Source organism: Penicillium chrysogenum (genome assembly GCF_028827035.1).
Source record: "Penicillium chrysogenum strain IBT 35668 chromosome Unknown utg000001l_segment0_segment0, whole genome shotgun sequence".
Classification (NCBI taxonomy): domain Eukaryota; kingdom Fungi; phylum Ascomycota; class Eurotiomycetes; order Eurotiales; family Aspergillaceae; genus Penicillium; species Penicillium chrysogenum.
In genome coordinates this window covers 2,800,596-2,816,359 of record NW_026622749.1, presented here as the reverse complement: position 1 = coordinate 2,816,359, position 15,764 = coordinate 2,800,596, and the positions used below count along the sequence as shown (strand labels likewise).

General features: G+C 49.7%; 7 protein-coding genes across 7 annotated transcripts; 5 read left to right on the top strand and 2 right to left on the bottom strand.

The window, feature by feature from the left end:
• Positions 1-74: 74 nt before the first annotated feature.
• N7489_001134 (aldo/keto reductase) lies at positions 75-1,538 on the top strand (the record flags this gene model as incomplete). Its single annotated transcript, XM_056706889.1, has 6 exons — positions 75-193; positions 279-365; positions 431-653; positions 724-862; positions 957-1,416; positions 1,484-1,538. The coding sequence occupies 6 exons, from the start codon at positions 75-77 to the stop codon at positions 1,536-1,538; spliced, it is 1,083 nt and encodes a 360-aa protein (XP_056571191.1).
• Positions 1,539-1,856: 318 nt separating this feature from the next.
• N7489_001133 (mitochondrial 37S ribosomal protein mS29) lies at positions 1,857-3,429 on the bottom strand (the record flags this gene model as incomplete). The annotated part of the gene is made up of 2 exons (XM_056706888.1): positions 1,857-2,719; positions 2,784-3,429. The coding sequence occupies 2 exons, from the start codon at positions 3,427-3,429 to the stop codon at positions 1,857-1,859; spliced, it is 1,509 nt and encodes a 502-aa protein (XP_056571190.1).
• A 270-nt stretch (positions 3,430-3,699) lies between these two features.
• On the top strand, positions 3,700-4,456 carry N7489_001132 (ribosome biogenesis protein RRS1; the record flags this gene model as incomplete). The annotated part of the gene is made up of 2 exons (XM_056706887.1): positions 3,700-3,764; positions 3,850-4,456. 2 exons carry the CDS (start codon positions 3,700-3,702, stop codon positions 4,454-4,456), a joined length of 672 nt encoding a protein of 223 aa, XP_056571189.1.
• Positions 4,457-5,093: 637 nt separating this feature from the next.
• N7489_001131 (uncharacterized protein) lies at positions 5,094-5,354 on the top strand (the record flags this gene model as incomplete). The annotated part of the gene is made up of 1 exon (XM_056706886.1): positions 5,094-5,354. The coding sequence occupies one exon, from the start codon at positions 5,094-5,096 to the stop codon at positions 5,352-5,354; it is 261 nt and encodes an 86-aa protein (XP_056571188.1).
• Positions 5,355-5,427: 73 nt separating this feature from the next.
• On the bottom strand, positions 5,428-7,472 carry N7489_001130 (uncharacterized protein; the record flags this gene model as incomplete). Its single annotated transcript, XM_056706885.1, has 2 exons — positions 5,428-6,881; positions 6,935-7,472. The coding sequence occupies 2 exons, from the start codon at positions 7,470-7,472 to the stop codon at positions 5,428-5,430; spliced, it is 1,992 nt and encodes a 663-aa protein (XP_056571187.1).
• A 3,664-nt stretch (positions 7,473-11,136) lies between these two features.
• On the top strand, positions 11,137-12,341 carry N7489_001129 (Rab geranylgeranyltransferase subunit beta BET2; the record flags this gene model as incomplete). Its single annotated transcript, XM_056706884.1, has 5 exons — positions 11,137-11,232; positions 11,278-11,563; positions 11,616-12,064; positions 12,116-12,240; positions 12,299-12,341. 5 exons carry the CDS (start codon positions 11,137-11,139, stop codon positions 12,339-12,341), a joined length of 999 nt encoding a protein of 332 aa, XP_056571186.1.
• A 509-nt stretch (positions 12,342-12,850) lies between these two features.
• N7489_001128 (uncharacterized protein) lies at positions 12,851-14,573 on the top strand (the record flags this gene model as incomplete). Its single annotated transcript, XM_056706883.1, has 2 exons — positions 12,851-14,192; positions 14,266-14,573. 2 exons carry the CDS (start codon positions 12,851-12,853, stop codon positions 14,571-14,573), a joined length of 1,650 nt encoding a protein of 549 aa, XP_056571185.1.
• Positions 14,574-15,764: the final 1,191 nt, after the last annotated feature.

Sequence of the window (15,764 nt, the reverse complement as noted above, 5' to 3'; positions counted from 1 at the left end):
AGCAATGCCTACGATCCCCCAATTCCCCCAATCCTCATTTCTATACATCCACTTGAATTCTCTCAATTCCGATAATGTTAGCCCGAGCTGCCGCACCAAAGTCCTACCTCGGCCGCTACCGCCTGTTGGCCCCCACTGCGGGCGTTAAGGTGAGCCCACTATGCCTGGGGGCGATGAACTTCGGTGATGGCTGGTAAGTCCACTGAAATACCTACTTCTACATACATACTACATACATATGTACATCCCAAATACAAACAGCAACTAACAGAACGTAGGAAAGAACGCCTCGGCGAATGCAACAAAGAAACAACTTTCCAGATCCTAGATACATACTACGAGAACGGAGGCAACTTCATCGACACGTATGCATAGCACCAATCAGTCTCATGTTCCACAAAGAATCCAACCACTAACAAATTAAAAAAAGAGCCAATAACTACCAAGCCGAAGAATCCGAAAAATGGCTCGGCGAGTGGATGGAGGTCCGCGGCGTGCGCGACCAAATCGTCCTCGCAACAAAGTATACCTCGCCCTACCGCACACACAACCAATCCGAGATCCAAGCGAACTTCGTCGGTAATAACGCCAAGAGCTTGAAGTTGTCTGTCGAAGCGAGTCTGAAGAAACTGCGGACGGATTATATTGATCTGGTACGTGCCGTCCGCTCCTTTAGACTTAATTCTCGGGATATTCTTGCTAACCTATTACTTCACAATATAGCTCTACGTCCACTGGTGGGATTTCAGCACTTCCATCGAGGAAGTCATGACCTCACTCAACCAGCTAGTCGTGTCTGGGAAGGTTCTGTACCTGGGTATCAGCGATACACCCGCGTGGATCGTGAGCAAGGCCAACCAATGTAAGTGTTACTTTAGCTAGCTATTACCTGTACCACCCAATCCCGGCTCATCCTCTGATTTATCCAACTATATCCAATTAACCAAATACTACAGACGCACGCGATCACGGCCTCCGTCCCTTCTCCGTCTACCAAGGAAAATGGAACGCCGCCGCGCGCGATTTCGAGCGCGACATAATCCCCATGGCCGCGTCCGAAGGCATGGGTCTTGCGCCGTGGGCTTCTCTCGGCGGCGGCGCGTTCAAAACAACCGCGCAGCGGGAAGAGCTCGCGCGGAGCGGGAACCCTGGACGACAGACTCCAGCGACTGAGCGGGATATCGCTGTGTCGAAGGTGCTGGAGGCTGTTGCGGAGCGACATGGGACTGCGCTTACCAGCGTTGCGTTGGCGTATGTGATGCGCAAGGCGCCGTATGTGGTGCCGATTGTGGGTGGGCGTACGGTTGAGCATTTGCTGGGTAATATTGAGGGGCTTGGGGTTGATTTGTCGGATGAGGATTTGAAGGAGATTGAGGGGGCTTATGAGTTTGATATTGGGTTCCCGATGAACTTCTTGTTCCGGGGGGGATGATGTCCAGGAGGCGCATCCGGGTAATTCTTCTTTCTTGAATATGGCGGCTAGGTTTGATTATCCTGATTTGGTGCGTGCGCCTAGGCCGAAGAAGTTGGATGCCTGAGGGGTCTGGTTGGGCTGAGGGTCGATTCAACGTCCAGCCTCAAGTGGTTCCGTTCAAGTTAGTATTTTGTTAGTCGTGCAATGAAAAGACCGACCCAATGGCAAGATCGTGGAATGATACCAAATCAGAGATATAAGAATTTTCCAAAAACAAATCCATTATATGCATACAGACACAAGCGGACCAAGTGAGATTTGTAAAATACATGGGCAGAGAACACACAAGGAAAACCCCAGGATCCGATATACAGTTGTAAACGTGAAACACAAATTTGAAAGCCGGAGATAAGACAAGAGAAAGAAATGCAAGATAGAACCCTTATTTCGAGGCGGATGCAGTGGCGCGAACACGACGGCCGAACTTCTCCAGCTCGCCGATAATACCGCCGCCAGACAAGCTCCACTTCTCGCTCACCCACTGGTCATTGATGATCTCGCGCAGCAAGCCGCTGCGAGCGAAGTACTCCATGAAACCACGAGCCTCCTCGCGAGTGAGGCCGCCCAGCGTCTGCAACTCAACTGGGCTGACAGCCTTCTCCGCGGGCTGGAGCAGGTCCAGGACGCGAGGATCAGCATCGCTGTAAGCTGGTGGTTGCGGATATTCCGGCGAGGAGGCGCTGATACCGGCCTGGCGGGCGGCCAGGCGGTCCAGGGCAATATTCAGAGCCTTGGGGTTGGGGTTGTTTGAGGCTGAGGTGGCGTAAAGGAGGAGACCGCCGTTCTTCAGGGAATCGCTTTCCTTCAGCAAGGAGAGGAAGTGGTGGACGAAGGCGAGGTCGTGGGCATGAATCGGCTTGAACTCAGCGGAGCGGTAGGCACTCTCGGTCATCCAGTGGGCCAGACCATCCACGGCAACAAGCATAGGAGGACGGGGCTGGAAGTCCTTCTCCAATCCGGCAGCGGGGGCAGTGGCAGTAAGCTCAGTCCAGAGAGCCTGGAAGACCCGCCAGGAGACAGCAGGATCACTGAAGCCAAGCTTGGCGAGGTCTTCGAGGGTCGAGGAAGGCTTCAACATCTTCAGAGCTGGGTGCTTCTGGGAGACCTTCAGGCTAGCCAGGAGCTCCCGGTTGGCATCGACAGCGCGAGTCAACAGAGCCGAGGTCGCAGTAGGCTGCACATACTGCAGTGGGTCGCTACCTTCGATGGCGGCGTAGGCGGTTTCACCAGACACAAGCTCTCGGGCTACGTGATTGACAGGTCAGCAGCTGTAAAGTTGCAATATACATCAGCAGATAGTGACACTTACCATCGGGAATAGTGATCACAGCCCACTTCTTCATGAATCCCATGGCCATAGCCTGCAGCAGGTGCACGGTCTTGCCAGATCCCTTCATACCAGTAACAATTTTTTTGACGACCTTGCCCTTCTTGGCAGCATCGCCCTCCCCAGAGATCTGCTCAAACAAACGACCCATTTCAATGGTGTCACGTCGGAGGACCGTTCCAGGCCGGCGGAATATCGACCAGCCCTGCTTGGGCTTGAAGGCTTGCACTGCTCTCAATTGATCGATCATCGGCACAGGCAGTCCAAGAACGGTACCACGGAGACGGGAGTCCACCATAGTCTCCGGGGACAGGTCCAGCATGCCCTCAACCTCAAGGGCGTTGGGGTTGCTCAAGACAATGCGTTTCCGCAAGGCCTTGCGCTCACCCACGGCTGGGGGACGACCGCCGCGATCAGCAACCTTCTTCTTTTTCCTTCTCAAGCTGGTTGACTGTCTGTGCTTCATGACAGTCAAGCTATTTCCCTTCTTCTTGGCCGGCTGGGCATAGTGCACGGCGGTGGAGTGGAAGGGGGCGCTCGAAATCCGGGGCGTTGCGGACGGCGGGAGGAGTGCTCGCGGTGTCGGGCGAAGCCTCGAGAGGCAATTCCAGCACCACGAGGAAGCCATTGTTGTCAGAAACACCGGCGCAGCCAGTGAGTGGACAACCGGTGCTGAGATGGAGAGGTGGGTGGGAATTGAGTTGAACAACAACAGTTAAACACTTCAGTCAATAATTTGATGCGAAATCCGCCCGCCCTGAGAAGGAAAGGCGGTCGGGTTGTCTTAGTCATGGCAGAAAAGTAGAAGCGGCTGTATCTGATAACCAACATTTTTTTTTCTTCGGGCTGATACCAACCTTTGAACATCAACAGTTTACCAAAATCTACTAGTCTCGTCATGTCTGATACCGAGATGGCGAACTCCGTGCCTACGGCTGCGGCAGGTTCCAAGACCGAGAGACTGTAAGGACCCCCCTTCACCAACCGGATGACCAAAAGTCAAAAGAAGAAAACGAAGAAAAATACAGTAACTAACGTCCATGTCCAGGCCCATCACCGTCTCAAAGCCCACTCCTTACACATTCGACCTGGGCCACCTGCTCGTCAATGACCCTAACCCACTCGAGCTCCCCGCGGACCAAACCCTGAACGACTCGCTGAAAGCGACAGCCCGCGACGGCGTCCAGGTCCTGCTCAACCAGCTCCTGACAACCTGCGAGATCAAGACCTCCGTCTCTGATGGCGTGCTTCTCAACCTGCCAGCACCTAACATCCACCTCCCGCGCCACAAGCCGCTTCCCGTCCCGAAGGCGCCCACGAAATGGGAGCTGTTCGCCCGCAAGAAGGGCATCGGCAAGTTCAGCCAGAAGCCCGGTGCTGCCGGCATGGACAAGGAGCGCCGCAAGAAGCTCGTCTACGACGAGGCTACTGGCGAGTGGGTGCCGCGCTGGGGTTACAAGGGCAAGAACAAGGAAGACGAGAACCAATGGCTTGTTGAGGTTGATGAGAAGAAGTGGAAGAAGGAGGCTGAGGCTAATGCTGAAGGAAGCAACGTTCGGGGTATGTCGCGAAGTGAACGCAAGGAGCGCATCAAGCGTAATGAGCGTAAGCAACGCTCGAATGAGAAGAGGTCGAACCCTGCTCGTGCGAAATGAGGAGCGGTTGTTGATTGAGCTGGATTTTATCGGGTTCTTTCGTGCTCTTTTCTTTTCTTTTTATCACGTTTATCTTATAGCCTCTGGCTTTTCCTGTCTTGATTCTTTTTACATCTCTGGCGTTGGGGTTGGGAGTCGAATGGGATTCTTCATGTATGTGGACATACCGTGATTCACCAAAAGCACTCTTATTGCATCTATCGATATTTGCGATGGCCTTTACTCGATAGCTCGATAGCCTTGATATATCTGTGTGAGGCTATGGGGATTATTGTACCAGGATGATCTTGTTTGAACCGAAAAGTGCCTTTCCCACCTTCTTTATTGTACAGTTCTCGAAAGGAAACGCCAGATACATGATTCAAACAAAAAGCTAAGTAAAATAAAAATGTAAACCCCCATTGCAAAACGGAGCAACCAGGCATGAAGAAAATAGCGATGATGGAAATCAATTTCAACCGCAGAGGGGAATCCGGAGATGTTGCAATATCAAGCAAAGCATGGAATAAGATTTGCGCTTCCAAATAGTCAAGAGATAGCGAAAAGAGAGAGAAACAATGCGAGTCAAGCAAAATGACTGTAAACGAAACGGCCGGCCATTCGCCAATTTCAGAGAAGATGCCAAGAGAGCAAAAAGATGTACACATCGAAGAGTATTGATGAGCCATCTGATCCCAATATCGCACCAAATGACAATGGAGCCAATATGAGACCAAATGACAATGGAGATATCGATCATACGGCGAGCGGGCGATGGAGATCTCGTATCAGAGGTACGGGAGAGGAGAAAATGGAGGTGATGGAGGAAGTAAATGCCATTCTGAAACAACTTGTCCAGTCCTATCTGGTCCAGCAGATAGAAGGAAATCGGGCCAGCCAAATTGGAAGCGGGTCATAAAAGGTAGATAACGACGTGAAGCTATTTTCATCCAAGGCAATTTGAATTTTATGCCAGGAGACGTCTTTCAGATTTAGATTTTGATAGGAGAGAGCGGCGGGCCAAGCTCGGGAAGCTGAGAGATGCTCCGGCTGTGTGCCGTTTCGATATTCTTCGGCGGAGCCTTTCGGGTTCGAGCGGTTGCTGGGCGGGCGGTTTCCGCGCGTGTGGTTTCTAGGTGTGAGGTCGCTGGGCGAACTGGCTCACGAGGAAGCTTACGAGGTTCTTCCCCAGCGCTGCTGCTGGAAGACGAGACAGCGCGTTCATGGCTGGCAGAGGCTCGTTCCTTTGCCATGGCAGCCTCCTGCTCCTGTGAGACCCTCAGATCGCGCTCATCCATCTTTTTCTCAATCTCAAGGTATTCTTTCTCGGTCCAACACCCCTGCCAGCAGTTCTTCCAGTCACATACCAAGAATTGGAAGCAGAATGCGTCGATCTTCATACAGGGCTGGAAGCAGATGCACAAGTTGCGGTAGTCCATTTTGTTCTGGTCCACGTATGAGTGAAGGAGGTTGAGGTGGCAGGTGATGGCAAATAGGAGGTAGTAATGGTATGGCGGTAACTTGGAGAGCTCATCTTTGAGTAGCTGCGGTGCGGTCGTGGCGCCTTCGCACTTCATAGCAATCATCGTTTGCGTCGACTTGGGGAAAAGCTCATCCGGAAGCTCACGAAGCCAAGCCTTGAAGAGAGATCCAATCGTGTTAATGTCGTAAAGGTCAGGGACCTCGAAGAGATCGATGTCGAGTTCTGTGTCAAATCTTCGTTGCCAGTGCTTGACCTCCCTGCCACTACCAGGAACACGGTAAAGGCCCTCTTCCTCGCAGCCCTTAAAGTTTAGATAATCAATTGAGCGATATGGTAAGGCAGGCATCCAGAACTCAGTCTTGTCTCGGCAGTCTTCAAGCTTCTTCGCAATGCGGGTCTTTCTCGCCTGCTCAATGAGCGGGAGGTTGATCACTGAGCACGTGTACGAATCATCAGTGATCATCTCTCTCTCGTTGGTGCTACCGCTGCGAGTGATCTTGCTAAAGAATCCTTTTCCGGCCTTGCCAATACGATCTGCGGTGCCACTTGATGAAGACTTCAGGTTGCTGAAAATGGTAGCCGAGGCGCCGGAAACTTGACTCAGCGAACCTGATGCAACTATGTTACCGTGGCTGCGCTCTTTTCGCAAAGACGTGGAGTCGGCTGGGCGCTCAGGAGGCTGCAAGCCTTTCTGGGCGGCGCGTTCGGGTTGCGCAGTCGCACTACGGGGTGGAATTGCGGTCGTCGTCGCGCCTTGATTGAACTCTTCAAGTTTCGCCAGACCAGTAGAGGGGCGTCGGCGTGGTGCTTTCGTTCCGGAGGAGTCCTCAACTCGAATGGAGCGAGATCGGGTCAAAAGGTTCGCAAATCGTTGTTTGTTTTTCTTCGGCGCGGCGCCCTCTAGATCTGTACCGACTTTCTTTGTGCCTGTTTGCTGCGGATTATTGTCGCCCGTGGGTTCATCTGGAGAGCATTGTGTTAGATATGATCCACATAGGTGGCGAGGGAAAGCTCACTAGTCTTTTCGGATCCATTCGCACGGGCAAGTGCCCCTGGAAGATCAGGCGTTGACTCGTATTGTTTCGAAGTCATTGCTGTCTTCCGGTCTCTGGAGCTCCCTCTGCTCTTGGAATGTTCGGTGGAGTTTTCCGAACTATCTGAATGTTGTGGCTTGTGTGATGATTTCGGTGCTTTGAGGTTGCCGAAAAATGATTTCGAGGCATCGCGCGTATGCCTTGAGTCTTTGGGAGAAGGGAAATGTTGAGGAATGGCTGTGATACCGGGTGTCGTAGGCTCTGCGGGGCCTGTGCCAGGAGAGAGTGGGAGAATAGGACTGGTTGCCTTGCTGTCGGAGTCTTGCGTGACAGGGCGAATTGTTGCACCTTTGAAGAGTGGAGAGCTTGATGCAGATTTGGGCGAACGTGGTGTTAAGGGGCTCGGCCCGTCTGAACTGTGGTCACCTGGCGTCACAGGCGATGAGACCTTGTCTTTCTTCGACTCGGTCTTACACGAGCTCAAATCGAGGTTGGGCACTGTTGAAGTTCGGTTTGACATGTCGGGCGGCAATTGGACCCAGTCCAGGATGTATGGGAGGTTCGGTCAAGGATTAGTGGGTTGTAGCCCCCGTCACAGCTTCAGATGGATTGATCCTTGGGCTGCCTGCCAGATGTGTCTTTGGCCAGCGCTGGAACCCAAATCACGTATGCGGCTGAGAGGCTCGTACGGGTATCAACTCTCGAGGTCTGACCGTGTGGTGGGGGGACGAAGCGACTTTCGAAGCTGGGTAGTACAAGGAGAGACGCAATGTTGTCTACCTGTGCGTCAAATGCAATGGCGAAGGTAGTATGGATCAAGTGAAGTATCGAGGATGGATCTGAAGCGCCAGTTATAGGGTCAGCGCAAAATCAGAGACATGTGAAAGGAAGAAGAAGTGTCAAAAAAGAACCAGAGGTGAGACCGCAGATGACATATGCAGGCAAACCCCGAGTTAAAAGAAGCCACCGACTCTTTGTTGACAGAGGCCAGGAACTAGCAGAAACAATGGACGTTGCCTGATTTCAGCTGACTCACCAATATCCTCCCGAGGTCATACCTAGGTATTATGGATTCAATTGTTCCCACCGATCCTTTATGAGACCAGGACTTGTTCAGTGCAAGTTCGCTTGCCCCCTCTTTTTGGGCGCTTCGAAGTTCGGGGATCGGCAGAGCGGAAGGGGGGGCGAGATAGGAGTTGTGTGGATCAAGGTCAAAAGAACATTGAAACAACTCAATCTGAAAGCGGTATGTTATCTTGTGTAGTCCAAGTTATCAAAGTTGTAAAAGGTGAAGAATTTGTTGAAGAACACTATGAACCCAAAAAAAGTCAAGTCCAAGTCTCTCGTGATAGACTTAGCGGTACACTAGTCCGAGCAGAGACTATCAAATAACGCTAGTATATTATAGAAGTCATAATTATTCGATATTCACAATTATAGATTGTTTTTTTTGGGTCTTTGGAGAAACTTGAAACCGTTCCACATTCTCATTATCTTTTTCCCTACTTGGGCAAATAATTCTTGTACAAAATATACAAGAAAAGGGGATCTTTTTTAAATTTCCTATCTCCCCCTGAAGGGCGAAACGTCACTTTGACCCAAGGAACACCTTCGCTTGGATGATCCGAGTCTGACGGTGGATAGGCATCATCAATGTCTATATCCGTCTTTGTCAGTTTGAATAACATTTTTACTCAATTGACATTCGCGTCGCCTCCCGATAAAAAGAAAAAGAAAAAGAAAAACACTCTCTCTCAGATGGAGGTTGACGGGATTAGATTCTATTTGTCGAGTCCAAAGGTACTTGATATGGGCTGTACACGAATGATCAGAGCTCTCCACTTTTGTAGGTCAGAGCCACGGAATGTGTTGCCTTACGTTGCAGTGGATGTGGACTGTCATTGGTTGATCGGAGAACCAGTTACAGTACAATAAATCAGTGCCTGATTCCCTGATTTCCTTTGCCGGAAGATCCATGGTTGTGCTTTTTGGTGCTTTTGAATTGTGTATGGTCGCATATGCATACTATAACTACGCATAATATGTCGTACCTAGTCCATCTATAAAACGTAAGCATAGTAAGATAATAAGGAATTAATTTATTCTCTGTATTTAACAGAAACCCCTCTATAGTTATATCAGGGGTAAGAGCTAAATAAATGCACAAACGTGTCCGTGTCCAAAGTGTCGTCCACTTTTTATAAATTAATTTAACCTGGTCTCGGGTCCAACCTTGGAACTCATACGGAGTATTCCCGCTTACCGATAAAGACCTCACACGGTCCATGGATGACTGCCTCCACTGGGATCTCCCGTTTTAGAGACAATCTTTGAAAGAGGTTTCCATTGCCTATAATTGTGATACGGTGTGCACTTTGTATAACATGGGAAGGCTCGGAGCCCACACTGACCATACTCCGCACTAGCACCAGCACAGAGGATAAATATGGAAATATCGTATAACACTTTAGATTGTGTTTTATATTAATTCTACTCTCCATAGAACATACGCACAATCTCTACTACCTAGGTATACACCTGGGCGATCCCTATGTCTGTCATACTTTTCTTATATCTAGATACAAAGGTTGACTCCCACACCGCCCTCCCATTTGGATGCCTTCCACTTGAGGTTCCATCCAATCTGAAACATGGCTGAAGATGTCAAACTAGCGCCTGGAGTGCTTTTGGCGCACGTGCACCTTTGTTGAGTGGATTTTCACTATGCATTTCCACCAATAGACCTCGGGCGCAATAGTTTAGCTACGAATGTCACAGAACCTTCGCCTATTTACTCTGTATGTTGTAGTTATATTGTACCCAGTACAGTGACTGGACCTAAGTTTCCAAGGTTCTACTGGCCACACCCCTGATTACTTATATAATAGTACGCCCTCAAAAACCAAACAACCTCCATCAATTCATGGTGTCGGATAGTCAGTCCAAACCTCTAGTATGTATCTGAAAATACGCCCTGGTCATAGCTTTCAAGGTTCGATCGGCTCGGTAGACTGATGTTATTGCTGGAGAATCCCCCTTCGATAGGATGATGCTTCATGTCATGCAGACTGAGCCTTTGCCTTGTCAATTTGCTTGTCCTTTGTTAATGAAGGCCCTTATAAGGGCCCTGCTTCACTAGTTTGCATAGTAAGAGTTTCTTCCTCCTCCATCTTCCTAGTAGCATGTAGCCTCAAGAGTTATCTTCTCGGCGTGGCATTTCTCTACGGTAGTAGCCCCATCGGCCCATATCCTGCAAAGATCTTTAATTGTGCTCCAGTGCTGATGCTCGTGCATTGCTGTCCACGCTTAGACTTCGGCCTTCAACATACTCTTTCCAGTTGACTGGTCCTGGAGAGAACACCCCCGGACTGAGGGTTGTTGTGCCATTACGTCGAATTGACCCCTCGGAGATAGGGAAATCAAGTCGGCTACGGCTTGTCTCTATGCTCCGGGTTTCTACCTGTCTGCCCTATAGAGATCCCTATATAGATTCTGCGACCCGGCGTCAAACCAGGTACAGTGACTAGACTTAAATTTTTAACACATCCAGCCACCGGACCCCCAGCCTCTGTTGCTGAGCGTTAGCTTAATCCATCTTTTTTAAGCGCTAGTCTTAGTACATAGGTAGAGATGATTAAGTATACGAGATCCGCGGATGTCAATAGGCTTAGCGTGGCGCTGACGCCGAGAAAAGGATTCGAAGCTTGTTCTAAGATAGAGGCTTCGGAAATAGAAGCTTATTAGGTTGATACTCTAGAAAATGTGATAGAAACACAGGCCAGCATATTAGCCAGCACCGCAAACTAGACCAGCACCCACACCAGCACCGAGGCCAGCACCGAGGCCAGCACCGAGTTTGGCGGTGAGAAACTTGGCCGGACAAATGTAAATCCTTCCGAGCCGAGACTCCTGCCCCGGAGCAATGTAAATCCGATCCGTTCCCACGTGATGAACTGGATAAATTTTCGACCCTCCACAGTGTATTAGTATTTGTTCTTTCCCACCTGGGCAATGTTTCATGCGTGTGCATTAATACATGTAATATTGGCCATGCATAAAGCTATGTATCTATAGCTTGATCTTCACCGCCTTCAGTTCTCCTACCTGATTAATTAATGCACAGAGCTGTCATCTTCTTCACCTACTAACCTTCCCCATCCTGTGAACTTCATTCATTACCAGACATGGCACTAGTATCTGGCCCTGGGAGGGGTGAGGGTATCCCAGACTCCGAACTCCACTCCTCAAAGCATGTGACTTACATCAAGAATCTGGACACTGTGCGTGCTCGAAAGAAGATGTTGAATGTTAACTAACCAACATAGAGGAAAGATGAACTGGAATATTGGCTGACTGAGCACCTACGACTAAATGGTGTTTATTGGGGGCTCACCGCCCTGCATATTCTAGGTTGTCCGGATACGTTACCTCGAGATCAAACCATCGACTTCGTTCTCTCGTGCCAAAGTGACAATGGAGGCTTCGGTGCTGCCCCGGGTCATGATGCCCATATGTTGTACACCGTTTCAGCAGTTCAGATCCTCATAACCATTGATGCTGTTGATGAACTCGAGAAGCGGGGCCGAGGCGGCAAGGAGAAAGTTGGGTCTTGTATGACATTCCCTCATACCGATATGAATGATTGTTCACTAATTCATTACAGTTATTGCAAACCTACAAAATGCAGATGGTTCCTTCATGGGAGACCAGTGGGGCGAAACGGATACCCGTTTCTTATATGGTGCCCTCAATGCATTGTCGCTATTGCGCCTAATGGACCTGGTCGATGTCCCCAAAGCCGTTGCTCACATTCAAAGTTGTGAGAACTTGGATGGAGCTTATGGTATTCGCCCCGGTGCCGAGTCCCATGCAGGTCAGGTGTTCACTTGCATTGGTGCATTGGCCATCGCTGGTCGCTTGGACCTGGTGAATAAGGATCGCCTCGGAGCTTGGCTCAGCGAGCGCCAGATCGAAAGCGGTGGTTTCAATGGTCGACCAGAGAAGCTTGCAGATGCGTGCTACAGCTGGTGGGTGGGATCAAGCCTTGCCATGATCGACCGTTTACATTGGATCGATGGCGAGAAGCTCGCCGCATTTGTTCTACAATGCCAGGTCAATTGATTGTCAATTGTGTGGTGGAATATATTGCTAACCCTTATGTAGGACCCTGATGCTGGTGGCTTTGCTGATCGACCAGGAAATATGGTTGATGTATATCACACACACTTCAGCCTTGCAGGACTGAGCTTGTTGAAGTTCAATGGCCTTGAAGAAATAGATGCTGTTTAGTGAGATACTGGCATACATCTGGTCTTCTATTGTGAAGTTGCTAACTCAGATCAATAGTTGTATGCCGAAGGCAATCACTGCCAAATGCCTTGCGGGGTAATTCGTCAGTTGATTGATCGATCAATTGAATCCAATTGAAACCTCCCGCAATCTAATAACCCAGAGTTCTATTCTATGGACTATGGGATACAATGCGGGAGGAGAATAACAACCACGTTGACTTATTCCGCTTCATACCCCCCTACAATGGCCAAAGAGCTGTTAAGACATCGTGGCACATACCATTGTGTACCTAAGGATAATAATGTTGAACAGATGAATTGAAGTTCCAAGGGTCATTGAACTCAATCAAATCCCGTGACTCTTCCCGTGACTGACAGGACGTACCTTCCTCAGAGCTCAAAGAGTGATTCACACAAGGGAAGCGATAACCCGTCCGCCTCGTCGATTTGTTTATAACGCCTGGTCTTCTTCTTCCATCGCTCCTTCACCAGCTTCTCTCACACCCACTTTCTTGGCCTTGACACTTTGGTTGTTTTGCCTTGTTTTGCCCTTTCCATTTGCATCTCATTCTATCTGTTACTTGTTGCTTCCTTCGGGGCTTGCACCATGGGCACTACCCTCGAGTGCATCATCTGTCCTGGACAGCCGCAGTTCAGCGATGTCTCCCACCTGTTGACCCATGCTGCCTCCAAGGCTCATTTGGCCAACCACTTCAAGCTCAAGCTTCGCACCGACGATCCTAACTCGGTCAAGCTTCTCGAGCGATACGACCAGTGGTTTGATAACAATGGCTTCGCGAAGCTGCTGTCTGCTCGCATGGCAAGCAAAGAAAGTCGGAAGAAAAGAAAGGACGAAGCATCGACTTCCAACACCACCAAACGCACAAGGAGCCAAGCATCCATCGTGGAGACCGAGGGCTCCAGCACTCCTGCAATGCCAGCCACCCCCAACCCTGATTACCTTGATCCTCGCCTGGCCGATTCTCACAATGACAACCAGCAACATGCGGGTACAACCCTCGCAGCAAGCACCCCAAACCAGTTGCCTACGGCGAACAGCAGTGCGAAATCTCGAACTGGTCCGACCCTTCGCTTATTGCGATCGTCTAATGGCACAAAGTCGAATGTTTTGCCGCCTGTTAATGCTTCTGACCTCTACGATCAAAGCCAATCATTGGCTTTGCCTAAGACACCGATACAGCGCCTACACGAACCGGGACCTTTGGAGACAACATTGATTACGAACGAAGACACTCCTAATCCTTTTGTCGACTCTGGTGATCAAACCCAGGCATCGGCTGAGGCTGAGATGGACAAGACTCGGGCTGAAGAAATCTCAAGACTCAAGGGCGTTCTATACCCAGGCATGGATATTTTTGATTCCGCCACTGTGCAGATGCGTCGTCGGCGCAACCAGAAGAAGGACAGTGGTGTACTGAAGACCATGGAAGAAACTTCCTTGCTCGTGGAGCCTTCAGAGCAGGTCTATTCCCCTGGCGGAACTCTGTTGACGGAGCGTATGATCACGGGCAATGTGGAGGACTACAGCCCACTGAAAGGAGAGACTCCGATTCCCAAGGGAGGCCTCACTCGTACCAGGAGCACACGTCTGACCAAGGCTGATCCCAACGTGTCCCGTGCCGCGGACAGAAAGCGACAGAAAACGGACAAAGACCGCAAGAACATGGCAGATGAAGGGGCCAACGAAGAGCACACGTCTTCCCGCCGCTCGCGCCGCGCAGCAGCTCACTCTTATGTTGGTGACGATGAAGAGATTGGTCTTACTGTGAACACCTTTGGCAAACGGCCCAGGGGTGGCTTCGACGTTTTTGTTGATGAGGGAAAGGAAGAAGAGGACAGCAAAACAACTTATCAGCAACCGGGATTCAGAGCGCAGTTTGACACATTGACCCCCACTCGCCTTGTTTTGAACGGAAAGACCAACGCTGGCATTCATGCCCCGAGAATTGGACACGCATCCCTTGCCAAAGAGAACATTGAGCCTATTCTGAACCCCCAAAGGTCGAATTGCCCCCCACGGTTGGAACTCCCCATTCGTTAAATACCCTGACTCCGATGACTTTGGATTCGGCCCCTCATACCTTCCTGATCTTGGTGATACATATGACACCCTTGACAAGGCTGGGTATCGATCCAACCCTCTGCAAGCCCCCTCGAAGCACCCCTTCTATGAGAGCCAGTATGAAGAGGAGCATACTGCAGCCCAGAATGGCTGGCTTCCAGTGGACCAGATAGTTCCATCCGACGTAACCATCCCCGAAGACGACCAGATCTTTCCAACATACTACTTTTCTACCGATGCGAACTAAATCCCACGACCATGCTGACCGACCCCAGGTTAACCCGCTAACATGCTGGTCAACCCTGTGACAGTGATGCTATGCGATGTTTCCCGAAATGGCCGAAGATGTTATGGATATCCAGAACCAAAAAGACAACCAAAAAAAAAAAAAAAAAAAAAAAAACCAAAACCAAAAACAAAACCGAAAAGCAAAATCCAAAAAAAAAAGAACAACAACAACAACCAAAACCAGAACAGTGACAGTGGTAGCTTTACCATTGGTTTGCACTCACCCGACGACCCAGACTTCCAAGGTTGTCGACACCCAGCCTAACTGCTATCTTCCAAGGTTCTAACAGTTGTGATTATTCATGGGGGTCCATTTTTTTCCCAACCTTGTTGGGCTGTTTAATATGATGTACAATACTATGATTAGCCAGTATCAATATGAAAATGTTCATTATGAATGCTTTCCGTGCCATATATCATGTACTAAATATTTTCCGCGCCAAGTACAAATTGCTTACTGCTTTCATTCTAGTCAAAAAGAAAACGAAACATCACATCTCCTTCAAGCAACAACCGCATACACTCATTCTATGATGAACACTCGCCAAGTCCCTGTTCTTTCGGCGTGTGAAACCAGAACCATCGTAAAGCGCCGGACCTGAGCGGGTAAGTACCTGAATTGCCCCAAGCACTTCCTGTCACGATATATTCAGTCAAGCATTGCCCCGGTGGTTCTACAACCAACTTGCTCGGAGAGCACTGAGTCTCTGTTCTGACTTCACCTCGACGCTCCCGCAAGATTTGGCCATCGATGAACGTCATCTGTGACCGTCTTTTGACATTGTTTGGAACGATGGCGCAGCTTGTACTTGAGGCCAATATAATCGAGTCCTGATCTAACATGAGGTACATCTCCTATTCCAAGGAGCGATCGAAATGGCCATATATCCTCTAGGAATACGGAGGTCCTTCTTTGATTTCACTTTTCGACGCCTGTTTATATATTTCGACTACTTCCATTAGGTATAGTTGCTTGGCCATTCATTATTTCCTCCTATTATCAATAGATTCTGCTCTAGATACACGCTTATGCTTACCGGCTTCTAAGCCTAGTGAGTGTCCACGGGTCTTCAGCTCAGGTCGCAACACACATCTCGATATGGTCGCTTTCGTTCGGGGGAAGAACTCTGTCGAGCCCTATGGACAGGAA